The 25,605-nt window shown below is 33.9% G+C and overlaps 1 protein-coding gene across 3 annotated transcripts in view; it reads right to left on the bottom strand.

The window, feature by feature from the left end:
• The window catches only part of SLC30A9 (solute carrier family 30 member 9), a 96,634-nt gene that overhangs the window by 46,760 nt on the left and 24,269 nt on the right, over positions 1-25,605 (bottom strand). For 2 of the 3 annotated variants that reach the window (XM_037002748.2, XM_037002746.2), the window contains exons 3-8: positions 16,443-16,505; positions 14,322-14,421; positions 12,653-12,745; positions 12,199-12,281; positions 6,643-6,701; positions 3,326-3,390 (exon numbers count right to left, since the gene is read on the bottom strand). In XM_037002748.2, coding sequence (XP_036858643.1) covers positions 3,326-3,390; positions 6,643-6,701; positions 12,199-12,281; positions 12,653-12,745; positions 14,322-14,421; positions 16,443-16,505 — 463 coding nt within the window. The remainder of the gene's footprint in view (positions 1-3,325; positions 3,391-6,642; positions 6,702-12,198; positions 12,282-12,652; positions 12,746-14,321; positions 14,422-16,442; positions 16,506-25,605) is intronic. The other variant, XM_037002747.2, reaches the window with a different exon arrangement.

The raw sequence follows: 25,605 nt of genomic DNA on the forward strand, positions 1-25,605 counted from the left end.
ATCAAAAAGAATAAAATACCTAAGAATAAACCTAACCAAGGAAGTAAAAGACCTATACCCTGAAAACAACAAGACACTCTTAAGAGAAATTAAAGAGGACACTAACAAATGAAAATTCATCCCATGTTCTTGGGTAGGAAGAATTAATATTGTCAAAATGGCCATCCTGCCTAAAGCAATCTACAGATTCAATGTAATCCCTATCAAAATACCGACAACATTCTGCAACAAACTGGAAAAAATAGTTCTAAAATTCATATGGAACCACAGTAAGATTCCGAACAGCCAAAGCAATCCTGAGAAGGAAGAATGAAGCAGGGGGGATCTCACTTCCCAACTTCAAGCTCTACACCAAAGCCACAGGAATCAAGACAATTTGGTACTGGCACAAGAACAGAGCCATAGATCAGTGGAACAGAATAGAAAGTCCAGATATTAACCCAAACATATATGGTCAATTAATATATGATAAAGGAGCCATTGATATACAATGGGGAAATGACAGTCTCTTCAACAGCTCGTGTTGGCAAAACTGGACAGTTACATGGAAGAGAATGAAACTGGATTATTGTCTAACTCTATATACAAAAGTAAACTTGAAATGGATCAAATACCTGAATGTAAGTCATGAAACCATAAAACTCTTAGAAGAAAACATAGGCCAAAGTCTCTTGAATATAAACATGAACAACTTCTTCATGAACATATCTCCACAGGCAAGCGATACAAAAGCAAAAATGAACAAGTGCAACTATATCAAACTAAAAAGCTTCTGTACAGCAAAGGATACCATCAGTAGAACAAAAAGGCATCGTACAGTATGGGAGTATATATTCATAAATGCCATATCCGATAAGCGGCTGACATCCAAAATACACAAAGAGCTCATGCACCTCAACAAACAGAAAGCAAATAATCCAATTAAAAAATGGGGAGAGGAGCTGAACAGACAGTTCTCCAAAGAAGAAATTCACATGGCCAACAGACACATGAAAAGATGCTCCACATTGCTAATCATCGGATAAATGCAAATTAAAACCACAATGAGATATTACCTCACACCAGTTAGGATGGCCAACATTCAAAAGACAAACAACAAATGTTGGCGAGGATGTGGAGAAAGGGGAACCCTCCTACACTGCTGTTAGGAATGTAAACTAGTTCAACCATTGTGGAAAACAGTACGAAGGTTCCTCAAAAAACTAAAAATAGAAATACCATTTGACCCAGGAATTCCACCCCTAGGAATTTACCCTAAGAATGCAGGAGCCCAGTTTGAAAAAGACATATGCACCCCTATGTTTATTGCAGCACTATTTACAATAGCCAAGAAATGGAAGCAACCTAAGTGTCCATCAGTAGATGAATGGATAAAGAATATACACATGGTACATATACACAATAGAATATTATTCAGCCATAAGAAGAAAACAAATCCTACCATTTGCAACAATATGGATGGAGCTAGAGGGTATTATGCTCAGTGAAATAAGCCAGGCAGAGAAAGACAAGTACCAAATGATTTCAGTCATCTGTGGAATATAATAACAAAGAAAAAACTGAAGGAACAAAACAGCAGCAGACTCACAGAAGCCAAGAATGGACTAACAGTTACCAAAGGGGAAGGGACTGGGGAGGATGGGTGGGAAGGGACGGATAAGAGGAATAAAGGGCATTACACTTAGAACACATAATGTGCAGGGGCCTGGGGAAGGCAGTATAGCACAGAGAAGACAAGTAGTGACTCTATAGCATCTTACTGCACTGATTGACAGTGACTGTAATGGGGTATGTGGTGGGGACTTGATAATGGGTGGAATCTAGTAACCACAATGTTTCCCATGTAATTGTATATTAGTGATACCAAAATAAAAGAAATACCAGTGAACTGTACACTTAAAATTGTTTAAATGGTAAATTTTATGTATTTTTTATTGTAATAAAAAAAAATTTTTAAGCTCCACAAATAAATGAATAAATAAATTTCTAGAAACGTTTTAGTAGTTTCTTTAATCTCACAGAAGCATTTGCCACTGTTTTCTTAAAACATTACCTTCCTTGGCTTACGGTATCCCTAGTTTTCTTCCTCATTGTTGGTTTTCTTGACTTCATTTCTTGCTCCTTACTCTTCCTCAGTCTCCTCTGCAAGCTCTTTCCTCCACTAATTTCTTAAATGTTAGTATTCTTCAAGGTTTTTCTGGAGACTATTTCTTCCTCACACTATATACCAATTTTCCAGATGATCTTTACTACCTCTTTGGTTTTAATTATCATCAACATACTAATAACTATCACCTCTAACTCTCTAATCCAGGTCTCCCTCATGAATTTCAGACCAATACATATTAACAATAATTAAGTACATATTATGTACCAGATATTACAGTAGGCAATTTACACATATTCCTCTGGTGAAGAAAGCTTTAATTGCAAACCCAGTTTCACTGATAAAAGAGCGAATCCTGTCCTACAGGTAGATAACTCAAACTCAAAAATGAACTCCTCATTTCTGCTACCTTCTTTCAAGTGCTCCTTCTCTGTGATGAAGCATCATCTATCCAATTGTCCAAATCAAGATACCTGGGCACCATCCTTGACCATACCTCTAAATACTTCCTGAACCTAAAAATGTCTTTCCATCCCTACCACCACCATCTTAGTTTAGCGCATCATCATCATCTTTTCTATATTACTATAAATGACTACCTCCAGTCTAGTGCCCCTCCAATCCTTGAAGGTAAGATTTATGTATTATGTCTTTGTATTTTCAGAACTGGTCACAATTCTGACAGTTTATATATATGAGTATGAAAAATATAAATATATTTATATTTTAGAAGTATCTAATGAAACTTGGAATAAATGATTTTAAACATCTTAGATGTTTAAAAATGGAAAAAAGATAAATAAAAGGAATCAAGAAGAAAGGCAAAAACATCAGTTATGTTCTTCCAAGGTAAATGGGAGAAAAACAAGAGGACAGATACTCTTCAGCAGCTGTAACCCAGGTTGGTTTAGTTACTCTAAAAATAATCTGTACCAATTCATATTTTTAAAAAAGACTTCTATCAACTTCAATGAAAATAAGAGAATTTTCAGATAGCAACTATTCTTACACCTTAACCACAACATAAGCGTGGGTATCTATGTGGATTATCCCCCCATCATTTTATTGACAATAACTAAGATTTATTCAATGTCCTTCTAAAACAATGTAACCCTCTTAATTCTTTATCTAGATCACAACTAAAAATTCAAACATTCAAGTATATATACATTAAAAATTATACATTTCAATTTTAAAAGGCTATTTTTCAGTACTTACATACAAATGGCAACCATCACCACTTTTCCTGGCCCCTTAAAAAAAACTGATGTTCTGGAGCGTGGCTATAAAAAGAAACAAAAACAGAAACAAAAAAAACTCTATAAAGTTTCCCCAAGAGGCAGTATAATGTTTTTAAGTGACTGACACACCAGAAAATATCTCCTCTATCAAAACCTCTGAACTAGGTTTGTTTGTTAAGTATTTTTTCTCCAGAATTTTCTCTTTAATAAGGGAGAATAGAAGAAAGAAATTAAAAGTGTACCTGGGTCCTTTTCCAAATTTTATTTTGTTTCCTAGTAATTCATGTCTTGCATACTTCTAAAAAGGAGGTGAGTCAGGTTACACAGAAACTAAAGGATAAAGTTATAAAAATATATTGAACTAAAAATAAAAATACTATAAAATTTTCCATTTACTGAGCAACTTTTCAACAAGGAACAGCCAAAGCCAAGTTTGCTCCTCTAATTTAACTCCTTACTACTTTCTAAATACTGAAGACTTCAAGTGATAATGTATTTAATTCCAAAACAGGTCAAAAGAAATGGAAAAAAAAAAAAGTGAAAAAACATATTCAGGGAAATATTTTTCTCAAGTTAAATGTTCTTTTTCTGTTCCTTCAATGTATACTTCCTGTTTTTTCTCTTGCTCTTTCCTCTCCCTGGAATGCTATCTTTTCCTCTGATTCTAAGTTTTACTTGTCCTCTTCCATGTTAGGCCAAATGTGACATTTTTATGTAAAGCTTTCCTTGGTCCCCTCCAGAGAATAAATACTCTGTTACATATCTATTATTGCACTTTATATTTCTATTAAAGCACCCCATATATACTGTCATGTGTCTTGTGTCATTTATTCAAGCAATATTTATTGTGCAACTACTATATATGCTTGGCACAGTTCTACATGTTGGGACAAGACAGTAAACAAAAGTCCCTGCCTTCATAGATCTCACAGTCTGGTATAAGAAGATACAGAATAAATCCATAAACTAATACATAATTTTATATAGTGAGCACTATAATATGGAAAATATAACAGAGAGATGAAAGAATAGTCTATTTGTGCTCACGTACACATGTGTATTTGTGGTGGGGTGGGGTGTATGATAGGAAGGGTTATTTTAGTTAGAGTAGTCAGGGATGAGAAGATAGCAGCCATGAAAAAATCTGAAAAAATGGTTTTAGGCAAAGCATGCAGCATACTTCAGGATTTGGGAACAGAAGTTTAGTATATAGAAAGGACAAAAATAAGCTTGGTGTGACTAAAAGCATAAAGAATAAGGAAAACAGTAGAAGCTGAGACCAGAAAAGAAGGCAGGGCCCATATCCCATAGGACTTTGCAGATTATAGTAAAAAGTGTGATTTTTAATCTAATGGCAAAAAACAAAAACAAAAAAAGAAAGCATTGTATGATTTTAAGCAGATACTTGACATAGTCTGATTTATGTTTTAAGAAGGTATAGTTTATGATATAGAGAATGAATTATGGGGGCAAAAGCAAAGGTGGAGCGATCAATTAGGAAGGAATCCCGGGTCAGAGATGGTGATGGTTTAGACTAGGTGTCTATTTTGGAGAAAATACAATGGGACCTGCTAATGGCTTTAAATATAAAAGTGCCTACTAATCATCAGGGAAATGCAAATGAAAACCACAATGAAATACCACCTCACAGCAGCTAGAATGGCCACTATTCAAAAGACAAGAAACAAGAGATGTTGATGAGGATGTGGAGAAAAGGAAACCCTCCTACACTGTTGGTGGGAATGCAAATTGATGTAGCCACTGTGGAGAGCAGTATGGAAGTTCCTCAAAAAACTTAAAACAGAAATATCATTTGACCCAGTAATTCTACTTCTAGGAATTTATCCAAAGAAAACAAAATCCCTGATTCAAAAGGATATATGTATCCCTATGTTTATCATTGCATTATGTACAATAGCCAAGATATGGAAGCATACTAAGTGGCCATCAATGGATGAATGGATAAAGAAGATGTGTAATTACACACAATGGAATAGTATTCAGCCATAAAAAAAGAAATCCTGCCATTTGTAACAACATGGATGGACCTAGAGGGTGTTATGCCAAGTGAAATGAGCTAAGTGAGAAAGACAAACACCATATGATTTCACTTACTTGTGGAACATAAAACAAAATACGACATAATGAAGAAAACAGTGGTAGACTCAGACACTGAGAGGCAACCATGGGGGAGGGGTAGGAGGATGGGAGGATAAAGGGACACAAAACTTCTCAATCACCAATAATTCACAATCACATAAGTTGGTCATGGGGATGGTAGTGCAGCATGGAGAATATAGCCAATGATTCTGTAACATCTTTTACTTTAACAGTAACTGCACTAGAGGGGTGAGGATTTAATAATATGGGTAACTGTTGAACCACTGTGTTGTATATTTGAAACTGATATAAGTGACTGTATATCAATGGTATTTCAATTTAAAAAAAAGAATATGATGAATCTATATACATCTCACTACTGGAGTTCACATAAGCATAAGACAAACAGAATAAACAAACAAGTGTATGGGTCAGATAGAACAAAAAGAGAATTCTGGCAAATAGGTCTAGCTCTGTATGTTTTAGAGAAGGAAAGGAGCAATCTTCCATTGGAGATCAAGTGCTCCTATCAGGAATATGAGAACAGTAGAGAGAAATTAAGTACTAATCCTACTACAACAAAAAAACAATGTAATAGAAAGTAATTCTGTTCCAAACCCAGAACATATCAAGGCTGATGTGCATTAATCTTCAAAAGACCTCTAGTGATGTAGATTTCAGAAATCAACAGTTACTATTCAAAATTCTGGTGATGATGATCCTCCATGTGCAACAGACATAAGTACGGGCTGAGAGTAAATCCTCCCAGGAGGCTGTCTCACCAGTCTAAATTATTCCACAGAGCCAGTGGCAGCAGCTCTCATGACACAAAGGTGGAAATGCTGGCTTGCAAGACAAACAAAGCTCCACCATTGAAGGATGGACCATACCTTCAGTGCAACACTGGGGTGCCAGAAACAAAGGACTCAGAGAGGAAATGGAGAAGTTCTGAATACAATGAATGGAAAAGAAAAACATATCAAGTAAGGTATGACTAGAAATGTCATCATTCCCAATTTCTAAATTTTTAAAGAAAATCTGACAGAAATAAATAGATTGTGATTCAGTAAATTACAAGGTGATCAAGATCTTGAATTAGAATCATAGTACATGCCAGAATCCCACAATGGACTGATACTAGGATTTCACTGTGCAACATATACATATATAACATTATCATAAAGATATCCTTACCTTAGTATTTCCCAGGAAGTCTCCATATTCTCTTAGTATGTTTTGGTTTCTAAATAGCCCTGTAAGAAAAGAATTACAAAATATTCAGTTCATACCTATTCTTATCAGTCCCATTTTAGAGTAACACAATTGTTTTTCTTATTTTCTTTACGTTAAATATACTCCTATAGCAAAAATACCAGGTTATGGTAAGAAATCTAGATTTGCAGCCTGATTAAAAAATGGGAAAAGGACTTGAATAGACTTTTTTTCAAAGATGATATACAAATGGCCAAAGCACATTAAGACAGTCATACCACTGATCAGAGAAATGCAAATCAAAACCATAATAAGGTGTCACCTCATACCCATCAGAATGGATACTATAAACAAAACACAAAAGAAAGAAACAGAAAATAACAAATGTTGTTGAGGATGTCAGAAATTGGAGACCTTGTACATGTTGGTAGGATTATAAAATGTGCAACCACTATGAAAAACAATAGGAAGGTTCCTCAAAAACTTAAACAACAGAAGTACCGTTATGACCTAGTAATTCCACTTCGAGGTACATATCAAAAAAAAAAAAAAAAGCAGTCTCAAAGATTATTTACACACCTAAGTTCAGAGCAGCACTATTCAGAATAGCCAACAACTGAAAGCAACCAAAATTTCAATAGACAAAAGAATGGATAAACAAAAGATAATATATACATACAATGGAATATTATTCAGACTTTAAAAAGGAATACTGTCACATTGATGAACTTTGAGAACATTATGCCAAGTGAAATAAGTAAAAAAGACAAATACTGTATGATTCCATTTATGAGGTATCTACTAGTCAAATTCATAGAAACAGAAAATAGAATAGTGGTTACCAGGGACTGGGGGAAAGGGTAATTGTTGCTTAACAGTATAGTTACAGTTTTGCAACTTAAAAAGTTATGGAAAAAATATTTCTGGGGATCTGTTTCTTAACAATGTGAATATACTTAACACTTCTGAAATATAATTACAACTATTAAAATGATACAATTTTATGTTGTTTCTTAATGTACACAGAGAAATGTGGATTTGCAATGAGACAAAGGCAGTTTGATTAAGATTCTCTTCTCAATATTACCTAAAAGGTGTAAGTTACTTAGGCCAGCTATAAGAACCATTCCTTCATTTTTAGCCCAAAGTTTAAACATAGAGGAAAAAATATTTTTCTATTGTTTTCTCCAATTTTGTACTTTAAATATTTCCTTTAATATATATACAGGGCTATTCATGGTATCATTATTAACAGCAAAGGACTGGATACAACCTATGGGGGAATGACTGAATAAACTATAATATACCCCAAAATGTACAGTATTTATAAAAGGCATGAAGAAATGTCTGTATTTACTGCTATACAGTGCTCCCGAGGACATACTGTCCTGTAAAAAAGCAAGGACAGAAAGTATGCATACTATGTCTTACTTATGAAAAGGCGGAGGGATACTATGTTTTATTTATGAAAAGGGGGAGGGGCTAATGCAAGTGTGTATGCTATCTCATTACATTTTTTTAAAAATGGAAGAAATAGGGGTGGATTAATGATTGTGCATTGAGCATTGAGTCCCCTATACAGAATTTTATTGTTGTTAACAACCATTTGATCAATAAATATGAGAGATGCCCTCTCAAAAAAAAAAAAAAAAAAGGAAGAAATAACACTAAAACTAATTTTTAAAATGGTAATCTATGTGAAAGGACAAGAATAAGATGGAGAGGTTAGGGATGGAAGCTAAATTTGTTGGTAGTATTTTGTCTGGTAGATGTGATTTTGGAATCACGTAAATGTTTATAAAATTGTAAAATAACAGTGAATAAAAATTATTTCTAAAAATCAAAAGTAACATAAAATAAATGAATCTAATTTTTTATCTATTTGATAGTTTACCCATACAGAGAGAAATTTCAAGTGACTTTAAAACATAGAGATTTAACTATACACCCCTAGTGGAATATGTACTAAAGACAAAAAGAGAAGCAAAGATATCTTAAGTCACTCTGATAGCAATGATATTGACAGTTACTTTGAAACTACACTATATTCTATGTGTCCATACATATATATGAATAAACCAAAAATGTAATTAATTATGTTAATGGTTAAGAAATAAGATTTTTAGTGTAACAGAAGAGATACAAAACAAAGAAAAGAACTGATTAAGTTTTTCAGCATAATGTATGTGTTTTCTCTCAAGAAAAAAAAGTATTTAACTGAAAGAACTTGAAAATTTGTCCATTTCTTGAAAATGAGTACCCATAATGCACAGATTATGGTCTCTCAATTTTATTTCCCACTAAAAGGGAAAAAGGGTTCCTTTTAGAGATGGCTGATTCCCAATATGGGACAAGAGTTGTGTAAAATTAACCTGAAGTATTTTACTGTACCTAAAAGCAAGGATTCTACAGTACTAGGGTTATGACAAAAGGACTTAGGAACCAACATGAGGTGCTTCCACTGGCAAAAAATGGGACACTCTGAACACGGCTACATTGCCCACTCTGTTCTCTCTGTCCTTGTATGTCTTCTCCATCTTCTTCCCCTTCTCCTTGATCTCCTTCCTATGCCACTACAACCATCTTGATTCTAAACTCCCATACTCTCAAGAGACTCTCTATTCCTTTTCTTCCTGTGTTACTGACCAAAACTGTTGCACAATTTCCACTTAGAAATTTCACCAACTCATCATGGGAAGGAAATATTGCCGCTCTTAAGTATTGGTCCCATGCAGAATTTAGAAATATAGTTGAAGAATTATTAAGTCTCCTAAATAAAGCCCAACTGTCAAAGAAAATTATGTGTACATTTTTTGAAGATACTAGCACCTCTATCTCTATTTTAATCTTGCCACATTAACCATATCAGTTTCAGAGAATTATAAATGTAGTGTATCTAATTCCCCAATGGAATATGCCCTACTGGCACAACATATGATTGTATATTATTTTAGCACCTGTATTTCCTAAAAGAAAGCCAATGGAAGCTTTTAACTGAAGAGGGAAACCAACATTCTAGGGCTCCCAGACTCCACTATTTATTTCTTTCACTGATAGTAAATATTTCACTCCTTTGGATTTAGGTACCGTTCTCTCTAAAGCTTATCTGTGGATATACAGTCAACAACTGCGTCTTCTGAGAGACCAAAACCCCTTAGATACTACAATTCACTAACTCTCCTTAATACTTTTAAAATGTTAAACCAATGATTTAAAGGTCTTGGATTCTGCAGGGATACCTATACTTATTCAATATGCAGATAACTTAATATATATATATATTTCAGGCCTACAAGAACCTCAAATAAATGCCTTATTCTTCTTGACTAGATTAGCTAGAGACATGTTTTCAATTTTATCAAGAAAAAGAATCATCAGCAGAAGGCCACGCAGCTTCTTTGCCAGAATTAAAGCCATGCAAAACCATCTTAGACCTTCAACCAGTGGGCAACCTAGAGGATAGTAAGACTGAGAGACTACTACTGCAGGCAGTGGTTAGTTAACTTTTCTGAAACAGACCAACCATCATCATCACATGAACCAACTAAAATATCTTGTTTTTTAAGAGATAAATACTGAAATATTTACAGATAAAATAATACAATATCTGGGTAGTTTCAAAGAAATCAGAGTGAGGGTTAGCAAGTGGGACATAGATAGAACAAGGATGGCCATGTTTTCGATAACTGTAAAGCTGGGTAAAGGGTCCTTGAGGGGTTGTTACCCTTTCCACTGTACTTCTAATATGTCTGAAATTTCCCTACTAAAAAAGGAAGTGAACAAAACAAAATGTGAAGAAGGAATGTTAGAAAATACTTAGAACATATAAAACTAAGCATTAAAATCCACCAAAAACTCATAAAAATCCATTTTAAAATACACAATCTGATAGAATTAGTAAAGGATATAAAATTACAGAAGAACTAAAAAAAACCCAATAAGCATATTAAAAGATAACCAACCTTCACAGTAATCAGAGAAACCTCCACAGTAATCAGAGAAACTCAAAATTAAAGGCACCATCTGTTGCTCATCACACACAAAAGTTCAAACAGCTATTATCCAGCATCGTCAAGTGTATGGAAAAACAGCCACCCTCATACACTGTGAGGGTAAAGTAAATGTAAAGGGTAGGGGAGTACTATATTCTCCTTGGAGAATAATTCTTCAGGATCTATTAAATTACCTTTGTCCTCTGACCCTGAAATTCCACTATTAACATTTACCCTACATAAATACCCAGAAAAATAGTATTACATGTTTTTTTTAAAAAAGCATGAGGGCATTCACTAATGTATTCATTATAATGGTTAAAAACTGGAGAACACAAAACTTGCTATATCCATACAATAAAATACAATGCAGCTATTAAAAAAGAGTAAGGTAGAGATAGATTTCTATATGCAGACACAGAAAAATGTTTATGATTACACTGGTACATATGAAGAGCAAGATGCAAAACAGTATGTACAGTGTCACACAATTTATGTTTAAGTGAAAAAATGTAAATATAAATCTGAAAATGCATCAGAAATATTATGGACAGATATACACCAATTGTCTATAAGTTATCTCTAGGAAGGAAAATGAGACAGTATTACAGGAAATAAAAGGCTTTTTATTCTTCATTTTTCTGTATTCCTTTTTAAATCACAAGCATGCATGCATCACTCTTGTCATTCACAAAACATTTATATATAAATATATATATAATGTATGTGTTAAGTTTATATATATATATATATATATATATATATATATATAAATCAAAGAATTATCTATAACTTACATCACATCTTAAACTTAATTCTATAAAATAGCTTTGCCACGAAACCAATGGATTGTTAAGTTCCCTGAGAGGCTTATTTGCAATTAAACCTCATGCACCAAGCACAGCTTCTGGTTCATAGCAGATGTTTGACAGTATCTGCTAAATGAATTAATTGAGATATTTGATTACTATTTTAAATGTCCTTACTCATTATTTGCCTGCTCTGATTAAATTTCATTATTATTTAGGCTTCAAAAGTTGTATTTTTCTGGGAATTTATCCATTTCTCCTAGGTTCTCCAATTTGTTCACATGTACTTGTTCATAATAGTCTCTTATCATCCTTTGTGTTACTGTTGTTCTGTAGTAATGCCTCATTTTGTTTCTGATTTAATTTGATTCTTATTCTTAAAGTAGAAAATTGTAGCTGAATTAATAAAACTTTTCTATAAGAACACTATGCCATTATTCTTAGAACAAATATAATCTTCAAATCAGACCAAACAAATTTTAATATTCATATGTCCTACAGAAACCACAAACTAGCTTTTCTTCCACTCATTGTCTTCAAAAAGCTACAGAGGAGAAAACAAAAAAATACATTGTTTTTATAAAATCATTGAACCCCAAAACAAAAACTGGTATTTGTTAAAGGAAACCAAGCCAAAGCCAAGAAGTGTATAACCACTAAGGAGTGCACAGTGACAGGCACAGGTCTTATCTACAAGTTATTTTCGATTAACTAAGCTTTCAATTAAATATACTTACTTTCTCTATATTCTATTTCTGCTTCTTTACGTAGTTTTTTCTCTCTGGCAAGAGCTTCAGGACTTCCCCAAACTTCCAAAGATCTGTGCATACACACATGGCCACCAATAATGGACAGTTTTAATGACTATATTATAATCACATTTAAATCTAGATTAACTACATGAGAATCCTACAACAAAGCATAAGGTCCTTTAGGAAAAACATAAAGCATGCAAGGAACTTTTCTAAATAAATTTAAACAATGAGAATAAATATAATAGCAAATTTTCTTATAAATTATGACATATTTTTAGTTAATGAGTACATAGTAGTAACTCCCAGATAAACAAGTTTGCTATATAAAAACATTCTGCTTTTAAAAGATCACTTAAAAAAGTGAGTCTGTTTAACCATGTTTTTATTAATCCCAAATTTGGCTTGTACTTTTATTCTAAAAGAACTATTTTCTTACTTTGCCTCCACATCTGATCTCAAGTATACAGTAAAGGACTCAGTATCTTCATGAGGACTTCGTCGTCTGATTTTTCGAAGTTGTTCTAGATCGCTGAAGAAAGAAACATATTGAATTTATTCAGATAAGGTTCAAGGTTCACACAGTTTATGTATTTAAAAGGATTATCAAGAGCAGATAAAAGACACTACACTGATTCTCATCAATAAAGGCTATACAGATTTGTACAAAGATTAAAGAAGAAATTTTGTACACAAAAATTGGTCTAGAGACAGTGTAAAAATAAGAATTTTCTTAATATAGATGACATGATATATAGTGATTCAATTCCTTCATCAGTGCTTGTATTTTACCTGCTACAGACACAAACTGCAATGTCTGATGTGTGAGGGAAAAAAAATACAGTGGAAAGACCATGGATTAGAGTATCATCCCTCTACTTAAGAATGTAAATTAAAAATTTACAGTCATATTTGTTTACATTCAGATTAATATACTAAGTGGTAATACCATTCATAGGTGTCGAGTCATAAATAGTATGTCAATTCCATGCTATTTAATTATTTTCCATTCTCTTAAATTCTGAAAGGTTAATATATTCTTCAAGTCACTACCAGTCATTCTCAATATGATCATTGGTCTTCCTAAGGAAATTTTTTAACAGCAATGAAGACGTATAAATAAAAATCTGGTGACTATGGAATATACTAACCTCTAGAAATTAAACCTGGAGTTTAAAGTAAATCAATAACCAACTATTATATACTGGTGTAAAAAAAAAGGTTGGACCAGGTATCAAAAGATAGGTATTCTGTTCTGTCTCTGTCACTGGCTCTTTACATGAGGTAAGGCTTGTCACTAACACTTTTATGATATTTTTGGGCCTATCATGCGAACACAGCAATACCTACTGTACTTAACAAAATTTCTGCAAGAACTAAATTAAATATTCTACGTGAAACAGAGCACAGTTTTACATCAATGTTAAACTGTTCACTGTTTTAACAGTTATGTAAGTTATAAAACTGATTACAGGAATCCTTCCTTCTTGATACTATACCATAATGGGTGTGACCAGGAAGGAGAGGGAAAAAACATTAGATCATCTGATATCCAAATTACCAATAAATAAATACGGTTTTTCTAGGTAAACACAAAGGGGGAGGAAAAGTTTAAATTTGTGACAATTTCTCAATAAAGCTACATGATTACAAGAAAATTAGTAACAAAAGATACCAGAAAGTAAAAACAGCTTATACTTAACAGAAACCACAGCTGGAATGTGAACATAAATGTAACTAAATTAAGTACTCAACTCTGCTGGTCAAAAAAACCAAAACTTTATATGCAAATAATCTTATTAATAATTCCATATTTTAACATGACAATACAACTCCTGAGGTTCTTGTGTGGTACAAAGGTTTCAAAGAACCTACTTTTCTGAGTTTAAGAAGCCAAGAAATACTGGAATTGTTCATGCTGAAGCAGAATTCAGTTTTCTAGGCTAACAATTTTAACATTCTTTAATTGAATAAAAATACTTTTTCGATTGAGAAAGAAGCCATGGTAAAGTTTCCACACAGATGGTACCAGGTAACCCATTTTAAGAATTAAATGGTTATTTAGATTAGACAGAGCAAACTACTACATTTAAAAAAAATTACTTTACCTGGACTTAAGGCAGAACTCATTTATGGCTCTGACTCCAGTGATGAAATTATTCTGAGTGTACTTTGGTCCATATTCCCTCTTCTTAAGGATTGCTTTAACTAAAACCAAAAATATAGGAAAACATAATAAATACGCATATTGGAAGTCACATTTGAATATGAACATATGCTGATACTTAAGTGGGTTTCATTAATGAATTTCATAGAAAATTGATATTTTTCCTGATGCACTGAATAGCATTGGAAAAAAAAGTCTCCAAGTACAGAAAAGAACAGAATTAATTTATAAACATCTAGCTTTTATCACCATAGTTCATCTTAACTGATGCCAAAATGCTAACCTTGTGTCTAACGTACACCCTGTATAGGTATTACTGGCCTGTTTAAATTGTACTGATGCAATTTAAATTGCTTAGGATCTAAATGAAAATGAACTAAAGTTTTGATAAAAAAATTACACGCTAGTTCAGTGTTTTTCAAACTGTGCAGTGAAACCAGCATTTTTTAAAAACGAAAATAGAAATAAAAAAATACTACATACAAAGAAGAGTAAGTACTTAATGAGAAAACTTTTGTTTGTTACATGTAATAATCTATATATAATAAGTCATTATTATTTACGTGGGTTGATATCGAAAAACTCTGAAATCCACTGGACTATTTCACATAATGTAACAATCCTGAAGTAAACATAAGGATATTTTTATCAGTTCAAGATGAAAGAAAGTTTATTACAGGTTATAGGTAACATACTGCCTTCTACCACATTATTTTCATATTATGAAGTATCACACTGTTCATAAGGCTGGAGACATCAATATCAAAATACTGACTTGGCATAGTCTATGAATTAAAAAATACTGTCAACATTAGTCTATTTTTATAAATCATTATAAAGTGAACTTTTGATCACATAATATGAATAAGCAAATATCTGAAAAGCAAGGACAAAACAAACTCATGTGTTTCAAATTGTCAAATATCCTATTATGAATCACTTCATATTCTATTCTCATATTTACTAGTTAATGAGTTTTCGGTAGTACCTCCAAGTTGAAAGAACAAATTAATATTAAATTATCAATCACTACAGTAGGTAAAAAGACTCCTAAAGTAACACATCATTAAAAATCTAATGCACAAATAATACTCAACATAAACATTTCAAAAATAAAGCTCAATATAAAACCAAAATCTTACTTGAAAAATGTATATAAGAAAGTTCAGGTGTCTTTCTGCATGAGTTTCAACTGCCTTACTCTAATAATCCTAAAATTCTAAATCTATACAAGCTCCTTTGGCAGAGAAGAAAATTACATCTTTCTTTAAAAAGATGTGGGTTTTTTTTTTATTACTTTTAAGAAATTTCTTCAAAGTACAGAGAAATCTCTGTTGGCCTATCCTGGGCCCAGATAATTGAGGATATGACTGCCACTGAAACATTATTCTTAATTATGACCGTATACTATATATGATCTCCAAAGTTATCCTAGAAAACAAGTCTCATTTTTAGCACTATCTTTTGAGGGAGAAAACTATGGCTCAGAGAAGTCAAATAAACTGTCTTGGCACATACAGAAGACCTAAATGGAATCCAGTTCTGTCTGATGCCAAAGCCCCAGGGCTCTTAATCAGTTACTGCCTCTGTGAATCATGCTGCTTTTGGAACTGGAGCCATAGCTCATTGAGAGCTGTAGCACATTATAAAGAAGAGAGCTGCAAACAAGAATTCTTTCATCACTCAATTACTCCTAGAAGATAAAATCAGACAAAAAAGTCCAAACTCTACCTGGATTTGAACAAGCTGTACCTAGAAAGTCTTGGCCTCTTAATCTATAATAACATTACTGTTCTAAAAATGATTAAGCAATTGATTTTATTTGCCATTATGCCTTTAGAATTTTGAAGAAACAATTACCATAAAATTTATGACTGAAATGCAAAGTCAAACAGTAGAAAATTGGCTTATAAGAGAATAAATGCTTACAGTCAATATATTTAAAGAAAAGTAAAAATGAACTATACCCTTAGAATAATATAACTATAAAGAAATCTATATAAATTTTATATATTTAATTCAAAACACCATTATAATGAAAAGTACAATTAAATGTACTTACCTCTTACTTGGAGAGGTTCTTGCTTAATAAGTGGAGCTTTGAGTTTTGCACCTATATTTTCTGCTGTGAAGTTTATAAAATAGTTACATTAGGACTTGCCTTCTCACAAACCTATAAACTTAATTAATATTAGCTAATAAACTGCCAATGTATAAAAAAGGTAACATATCATAGACCAAGTTGGATTTATCCTGGGAAGGAAGGCACAGTTAAACATTAGAAAAGCTATTAATTCCTCTCATTAGCAAACTGAAGAACAAAAGCTATAGAATCATTTCAAGAGCTAAAAAAAAAAAAGCATTTAACAAGATTTAACACCTATGCAAGTTGCAAACCTTTTTAGAAAATTAGAACATAAAGGAATTTCCTTAAAGAGTAAAACAAACCTATAACAAATACTGTATTCAATGGTGAAAATTTAGATGCATTCCTTTAAAATAAGGAGACCAAGGACACATACTGTTGATTCTTCTACTCAAAACTGTTCTAGAGATACTTTTCAATGAAGAAAGAACAACTATTAAGTGATTACTGGGTCAACTGTACACCTGCCAGCCCAACAAAAAGGTTAATTAACCTCATACCATAAATGACCATTTCCAGGTAGATTAATGATTAAATGGTAAGGCACTTTAAATGCCTAATAAATAATAATATAGAATATTTTTAAGGTAGAAACAGATTTCTTAAACAAGGAAAAGTGGATATATTCTGCTAAATTACAATTCAGAACATTTGTTCATCAAAAGATCTCATAAAAAATGAAAAACTCAAACTTGGAGAAAATATTTTCAACAAACAGAATCAACAAAGGATAAATATTCCTAAGTATTCCTAGGTATTCTCCATATCAAAACGAAAAGATAAACCATTAGAAAAAAAGACAGAATACAATAATAAAACTTGCACAGGAAAGGAGCAACAACCAATAAACGTATGATGACTGCCTCATTAACAGAATCCAAATGAAACCACAAGATGCCATTTTACAACCATCAGATTAAGATAAAAACAACAATACTTAATGTTGGTAGGGATATGAAGCAATGGGAACTGATATGCTGCTGATGGAAATATAAAAAGGCACATTACCTTGGTAAACAAGTTGGCATTATCTAATACAGTTCAACACAAGCGTAACTTATGACCTAGCCAATTCTACTTCCATGTCAATTACTTGGCTTATAGAAATTTGCACAAGGGTATAAGGAGAGGGATATGAATGTTCAAAGGAGCAGTGTGTTCTGTTGTTTCAAATTGGAAAGAACCCACATGCCCATAAGTACAGAGACTAGATAAAAAAACAATGTTATATCATTAACACTTCACACAGCAGTGAATAACAATAAACATAATAATGGCTATATTTCTTTGAACCCTTATTATGTGCCAAGCACTATTTTAAGCACTTTACATGTATCAGCTTATTTAATTCTTACAACCCAAAAAAGTGTATGTACAATTATCTCCATAAAAATTAATGAACTAGACACACATACTATTAGAATCTTAGCAACAAAATTTAATGACAAAGTGAATCACAAAAAATACATAAAATAAGCCTTCACATAATAAAGTACATAAAAAGCTAAACAATGAGGGATATATACAAATGTCTAAATCTTTCTTTTAAAATAGATACTGAAACACAAAATTCAGGATAGTCATATGGATACACAAGGTGAAAGGGGATACAAGGAGGATTTAATCAAGAATGTAAACTTCTCACTGTTATCTGAAACCAACATAAGATTGTATTATTATCAATGATACTTGGAAAAAAAGAATACAAGGTTCTTGGGTTGGGTGGTAAATTCCCAGGTGTTGATTTTATGTTTGCTAACTTACATATATATTACATATGTTCTTTTATATGTACCAAATATTTTGTGATAAAAATCTTACCCTTAAAACATTTCCCTTATGTATATCCTCAGTTAATAATAAAATAATATTTCAGAGTTCATTAATAATAACTAACATCTACCATGAGCTTTGTACTCTACTATGTGCTTTATGTACATTATTTCATTTAATCCTCACAAAACAGCTCTGAATTAAGTACTACTATCTTCATCTTACTAATGAGGAAACTGAGGCACAGAGAAGTTTTTAACTTCCTCCAAAGTCACACAGCTAGTATTTTAAACATGGAGCCACAAAATGACAGAGACCCAAGTCATTTTGATTAGTCTATGCTCTTAACCACTCTCCTATATTGCCTCTATGTTTAAAGTAACATTTGATTTCTGAGTACATATTTATGTATTTTTCATGGGGAAAAAAAAGAGGATAAATGTGAAAACTAGATGAGCAACATGAGGATCATTGGCAACTTTCTGACAAAAGCATTCACAGCAGGAAAAATGAGGATGGAAGCAAAAGGCTGAGGTGAGAATGGGAGATGAGAAAGTGAAAGCAATTATTTGGGACTTCAGCCGGAGCTAGAAAGGAGAATGGAATCAAGGAAAGATTGATTATGTTTACATAGATAGCTAGAAGTGATGAAGTAAGGAGAGAAAAACCTCCTTTGTGGTAGACTAAAGGGAATAATCACAAGAGCAAAGTCCTTGAGTAGAAGAGATAGTAGAGGTTCCAGAACATATATCTCTAAAAATATAATGAAAAAGAAATTAACTCTTCCTGTACATTTAGATTATGAGTGTATTTAAATGATACCCAACACCATGAAATTGGAATACTTGTTCAGTGGTACATTTGGTTTTCTGCCATCTTATTGTCTGTTTTCAATTTACCATTATCTTTTTGCTTTTATTTTCATTTTGCTTTTTCTGCCATTTATTAGATTGTTGAAGTGTTCTATATTCTCTTCCCACTCCATCTCTCATGCTGGTCTGGAATAAGATTATACATCTATTGTTTTAATGATTTACATTTAATGATAATATATTTCTATTTTCATAAGATTATATTTATATTGCTTTAATGATTCCATTAAAAAATTTAACATACATACTTTCCTATAAATCTTTCTAGCCACCTATAAAGTTATTCAGTATCTTTACCTTCCTCTGGACAAGAAAAAATCCTTTAGGCACTGGAAAATTTCATCTTATTATTTTGACTAAAATTTTAGCATTTAATATAAAAAGTTACTATTTTTACTACCAATAGTTAATTTTACCAATACATTTTATCCATTTCTTGCTCATCAAAGTTTTTTTCATATCCCAGCACTTTTTGTCCTGAGTTTTATTCTGCATCTTACATAAATTATAGAAATTTTTAATTTAATGTGGGTGGGTTACTACTAAGTAACATTCATATTTCTATATATGAAATGTTTCTATTTTGCCTTCACTCTAGAATATTTAGACCAGTGAAAATGCTGGATAACATTTATTTTTCCTCATATCTTTTCATAAATATTATTCCAAACCACCCATCCCTTTGTTTTCTGTATATTCTTGCAGATAAACAGTCTACTTCGGGGGACAGGAAAAAAAGATGGTGGAGAAAGAAGGCAAGGCAGAAACTTCCTCCCAAAAACACATAAAAGAAAAAACAGCAAATATGAGTAAACCTGAAAACGACCTGAAGACTGCACAACAGACCCCCTACACCCAGGGAATAAAACCACACAGAAAAGGGTAAAGTGGCAGAGCCCCATTTGAGCAGGATCCAAGTCCTCTCCCCTGCCCCAACCCACAGGAGGAAGAAAGAGGAACACAGCAGGGAGAGGACAGGAGCTCAGGAACACTGCACACCTGGCCCTGGAGATGTACTCCAGGAAAACAAGTCTACATTACATTGGGTTCTGGTGATTAGTGTAGCTGGACACCAGGGACAGCTGGAAAACTTTGGGAGGCTGAGACTCCAGTTGCTTATGGAGGACAGGCATTTTCTGCCAAAGCAGAGATGGCAGGTTGAAAGACATGCCAGCAGTGGAAAGAGTGCCAGGGGATAGGGGTTGGCCGGAGCTCTCTCCTCAAGATAAAGGGCAGGAGGATGATACCTACTCAGCCCTCACTTGGCCCAAGAGATTGGGAACTTTCGGGAGCCTCAGATGCTCCATACCCCTCACTAGCAACTCAACCCCAAGGCACCTCCTTGAACACAATGCTGGCAAGCCAACCCACTTAGACAAGCAGTAGTATCACACTTTGAGAACTGGCAGGCAGAGGGAGATTCTCCCAGGGTTTCTTGGCCCCATTTCAGCCCAACTTGGGAGATGCCTACAGGTGCCAGCCCCAAGAGCTCCATTCTCTCAGCAGGTGTCCAAGCCCAGCTGGACCACCTCTGCTGCCCTGCCACAGAGCCACACAATGGCCACACCCACCATATTAACTCTGTGGGGCAGACGTGGCCTCACCACAATGATCTCGGCAGAGGCTTCTGCTTGTATCACAAATGCTGCAACTGAAGCAAACTGCTGATACAGACTCAGACCACTACAGATGGTACAGACTCAGACCACTACAGAAGACAGAGAGAAAGGCTGCCCTGCCCACTACATGCCAACAGCTGGGGATCCCACAAAGCAGAAACAGACATTGGACAGTAAACATAGTTGAGCTTCTGGGTCCTATAGGATCCCTCCTTCATAAAGCTATTACTCTATAGGTCACAAAGCATACTAGATCCATCTAACACAAAGGAAGAAACAAAGAAACCCTGACAAAATGAGAAGGCAGATAAATATATTGCAAACAAAACTACAGGAAAAGACACCAGAAAGAGGGCTGAATGAAACTGAGATCATCAACCTTCTTGATAAAGATTTCAAAGCAGAAGTAATAAACATGCTCACAGATTTACAGAAAAACATTCAAGATCTCAGTGAGGACCTCAACAAAGAGACAGAAGAACTGAAAAAGCTACTCAGAGCTAAAGAACACAGTAACTGAAATGAAACATACAATGGAGAGATGAAAGAGTAGATTACTGCAAGTAGAGGACACACTCAATGAAATGGAAATTAGAGAACAGGAGCACAACAAAGCTGAGAAACAGAGAGAAAAAAGGATCTCTAGAAATGAAAGAACAATAAGAGAGCTGTAGGACCAATCCAAATGAAACAAGATAGGGGTACCCGAAGAAGAGGAGAGAGACAAAGGGATAGTAAGTCTCTTTTGAGGACATAATTGTTGAAAACATCCCCAACCTGGAGAAGGAAACAGACACAGAGGTCATGGAAATGCAGAGAGCCCCTAATAAAAGGAACCATAGGAAGACAACACCAAGACATATAATAATTAAAATGGCAAAGACCAAGGACAAGGAGAGTACTGAATGCAGCCAGAAACAGAAACCATCAGGCTATCAGCAGACTTCTCAGAAGAAACTTTACAAGCTTGAAGGGAATGGCATGAACTATTTAATGTAGTGAAACAGAAGGATCTTAAACCAAGAATCCTCTGCCCGGCAAGATTATCATCTAAATTTGAAGCAGGGATTAAGCAATTTCCAGATAAACAAAAGTTGAAGGAATATACCACCACTAAGGGAGACTTACAGGATATGTTAAAGGGACTTCTGTAAATGGAAATGTCCCTAAGGCTAAATAGTTTTCACCAGTGAAAACAAACCCACAGTAAAGGTAGTAGATTAATTAATCACCAAGCAAGTACAAAATTAAAACAAAAGCAAAATCAACCATACACAAATCAGTCAAGAGAAATACAAAAAATGCAGATTATGACATCTAAAACAAAAAGTGTGGAGGAGGAATAAGAAAAAACAGTACCTTTAGATTGTGTTTGAAATAAACAACAATTTAAGACAGATTGACATATAGTAAAGAAGCTATCCTTGAACATTTTGTAACCAAAACTAAAGCCTACAATAGATACACACAAAAAAATATTAAAAGAGAAATCCATTCACAACACTAAAGAAAACTATCAAATAACAAAGAGAAGGGTATAAGAGAGGAAGAAAGTAACAGAAAGGAGCACAATTAATAAAATGACAATAAGTACATATTTTTCAATAATCACCATAAATGTGTAAATGGACTGAATGCACCAATCAAAAGACACAGAGTGGCAGAATGGACAAAGAAACAAGACCCATCTATATGCTACCTAGAAGAGACTGACTCCAAGCACAAAAACACACACAGACTAAAAGTAAGGGGATGAAAAAAAGATGTTTCATGCAAATAATAGGAGAAAAAAGCAGGAGTAGCAGTACTTATATCAGACAAAATAGACTTCAAAACAAAGACAGTAACAAGAGACACAGAAGGATGTTTCATAATGATAAAGGCCTCAGTCCAACAAGAGGATATAACCATTATAACTATCTATACACCCAACATAGGAGCACCTAAATATGTAAAACAAATACTAACAGAATTAAAGGGGGAAACAGATTGCAATACATTCATTTTAGGAGACTTTAACACACCATTCAAACCAAGAGACAGATCAACTAGACAGAAAAATTAACATAGGCACTGAACAATACATTAGATCAGATGGATTTAACAGATATCTACAGAACATTCCGCCCAAAAGCAGCTGGACACACATACTTCTCAAGTGTACATAGAACATTATCCAGAATAGTTCACATCCTAGGCCACAAAAAGAGGAAGAAATAAAGATGGCCAACAGGCACATGAAAAGATGCTCCATATTGCTAATCATCAGGGAAATGCAAATCAAAACCACTATAAGACATCACCTCACACCAGTTAGGATGGCCACTATCCAAAAAACAAGAAATAACAAATGTTGGCAAAGATGCAGAGAATGGAAACACTCCTACACTGTTGGTGAGAATTTAAATTGGTGCGACCACTATGGAAAGCAACACAGAAGTTCCTCAAAAAACTAAAAGTAGGATCCAGTAACTCAACTTCTAGGAATTTCCCCCAAAGAAAACAAAATCCCTGATTTGAAAGATATATCCTCCTCTATGTTTATCACTGCATCATTTGCAATCGCTGACATATGAAAGCAACCTAAGTGTCCATCAATAGAATGGATAAAGAAGATGTGGTACATATATACAATAGAATATTATTCAGCCATAAAAAGAAAAGAAATCCTGCCATTTGCAACAAAATGAATGGATCTAGAGGATATTATGTTCAGTGAAATAAGCCAGGTGGAAAAAAACAAATACCATATGATTTCACTTATTTGTGGAGCATAAAACAAAGTGAAACAAAAGAACAAAACAAAGTAAACTCATAGACACTAAGAAGTAATTATCAAGGGGGAGAGGTTGTGGTGGGTAGTGTGGAAGGATGAGGGGAATAAAGGAGCACAATCACAATGTAAGTTGTGCAATCACAATATTTACACAAGATATTTGCAGTCACAATATAAGTTGGTCACGGGGACAGTAGTACAGTATGGAGAACATAGTCAATGATTCTGTAACATCTTTTTTGTTGTTCTGTTATATGTCTGCTAGGTCCACCTGTTTTAGTGTATTGTTCAGTGCCTTTGTTTCCTTACTTATTTTCTGTCTGGTTGATCTAATGAGGTGAGTGACATGTTAAAGTCTCCCAAAGTGACTGTGTTGCAGTCTGTTTCCTCCTTTAATTCTGTTAGTATTTGTTTTACATCTTTTGGTGCTCCTATACTGGGTACACAGATATCTATAATGGTTATATCCTCTTGTTGGACTGAGGCCTTTATACTTCTTTGCCTCTTGTTACTTTTTATTTTGAAATCTATTTTGTCCAAGTACTGCTACTCCTGCTTTTTTTGTCCCTATTATTTGCATGAAATACCTTTTTCCATCCTTTCACTTTTAGTCTGTATGTCTTTGGGTCTGAAATGAGTCTTTTGGAGGCAGTATATATATATGGGTCTTGTTTCTTTATCCATTCTGCCACTCTGTGTCTTTTGATAGGTGCATTCACCCATTTACATTTAAGGTGATTATTGATAGATATGTGCTTATTGCTATTGTAGGCTTTAAATTTGTGGTTACCAAAGGTTCAAGGATAGCTTCCTTACTACCTAACAGTCTATCTTAAATCACTGATTATCTATTTCAAATAATTCTAAAGGTACTTTTTTCTTGTCCTTTCTTCTTCCGCTTACTCCTCCACACTTCATATATTAGTAGGTGTCATATACTGCACTTTTTGTGTATCCCTTGACTAACTATGTGAGTGGATGACTTAATTTTGTACTCCCTTGGTAATTAATTGGTCTACTACCTTTAGTATGGGTTTTTCTCTAGCAATAGCTATTTAGCCTTAGGAACATTTCCATCTGCAGCAGTTTCTTTAACACATCCTGTAGGGCAGGCTTAATGGTGGTGTATTCCTTCAAATTTTGTTTACCTGAAAATTGTTTAATCCCTGTTTCAAATTTAAATGATAATCTTGCAAGGTAGGGTACTCTTGGTTTCAGATCCTTCTGTTTCATTACATTAAATAGTTCATGCCATTCCCTTCTGGCCTGTAAGGTCTCTGTTGAGAGTCTGCTGATAGGCTGATGAGGTTTCCTTTATAAGTAATCTTTTTTCTGTTTCTGGCTGCATCCAATACTCTTTCCTTGTCCTTGATCTTTGCCATTTTAATTATTCTATGTCTTGGCATTGTCTTCCTGTGATTCTTTTATTAGGGGCTCTCTGCATTTCCATGACCTCAGTGTTTGTTTCCTTCCCCAGATTGGGGATGTTTTCAACAATTATGTCCTCAAAGAGACTTTCTATCCCTTTGTCTCTCTCCTCTTCTTTGGTACCCCTATAATGCAAATATTGTTTCACTGGATTGGTCCTACAGCTCTTATTACTCTTTCATTTCTAGGGATCCTTTTTTTCATTTTTTGGCTTCATTGTTTCCTTGCTCCCTAACTTCCAGACCACCTACAAATTTTCCAACCTGTGAAAGTCTGCTATTAATTCCCTCCATTGTATTTTTCATTTTAGATACTGTATTCTTCAGTTCTGAGTAACTTGTCTGGAGGTCTATCTTTTTGTTCAGGTCCTCCCTGAGATCATGAATTTTTTCTGTATATCTGTAAGCATGTTTATGACTTACATTGAAGTCTTCATCAAGAATACTGGTGAAGGAGGATTAAAGATGGTGGTGTAAGAGGTGAGACACAGGCCTCTTCCTAAAACCGCATATAATAAGAAAATATAATACAACTAATCCTGAAAGAACAATAGGAAAGAAGGCTCCGCCAGACTACATAAACCTGGAGAAAAGAATAGACCTCGTGGAACA

This window comes from Manis javanica, chromosome 5 (genome assembly GCF_040802235.1).
Source record: "Manis javanica isolate MJ-LG chromosome 5, MJ_LKY, whole genome shotgun sequence".
Classification (NCBI taxonomy): domain Eukaryota; kingdom Metazoa; phylum Chordata; class Mammalia; order Pholidota; family Manidae; genus Manis; species Manis javanica.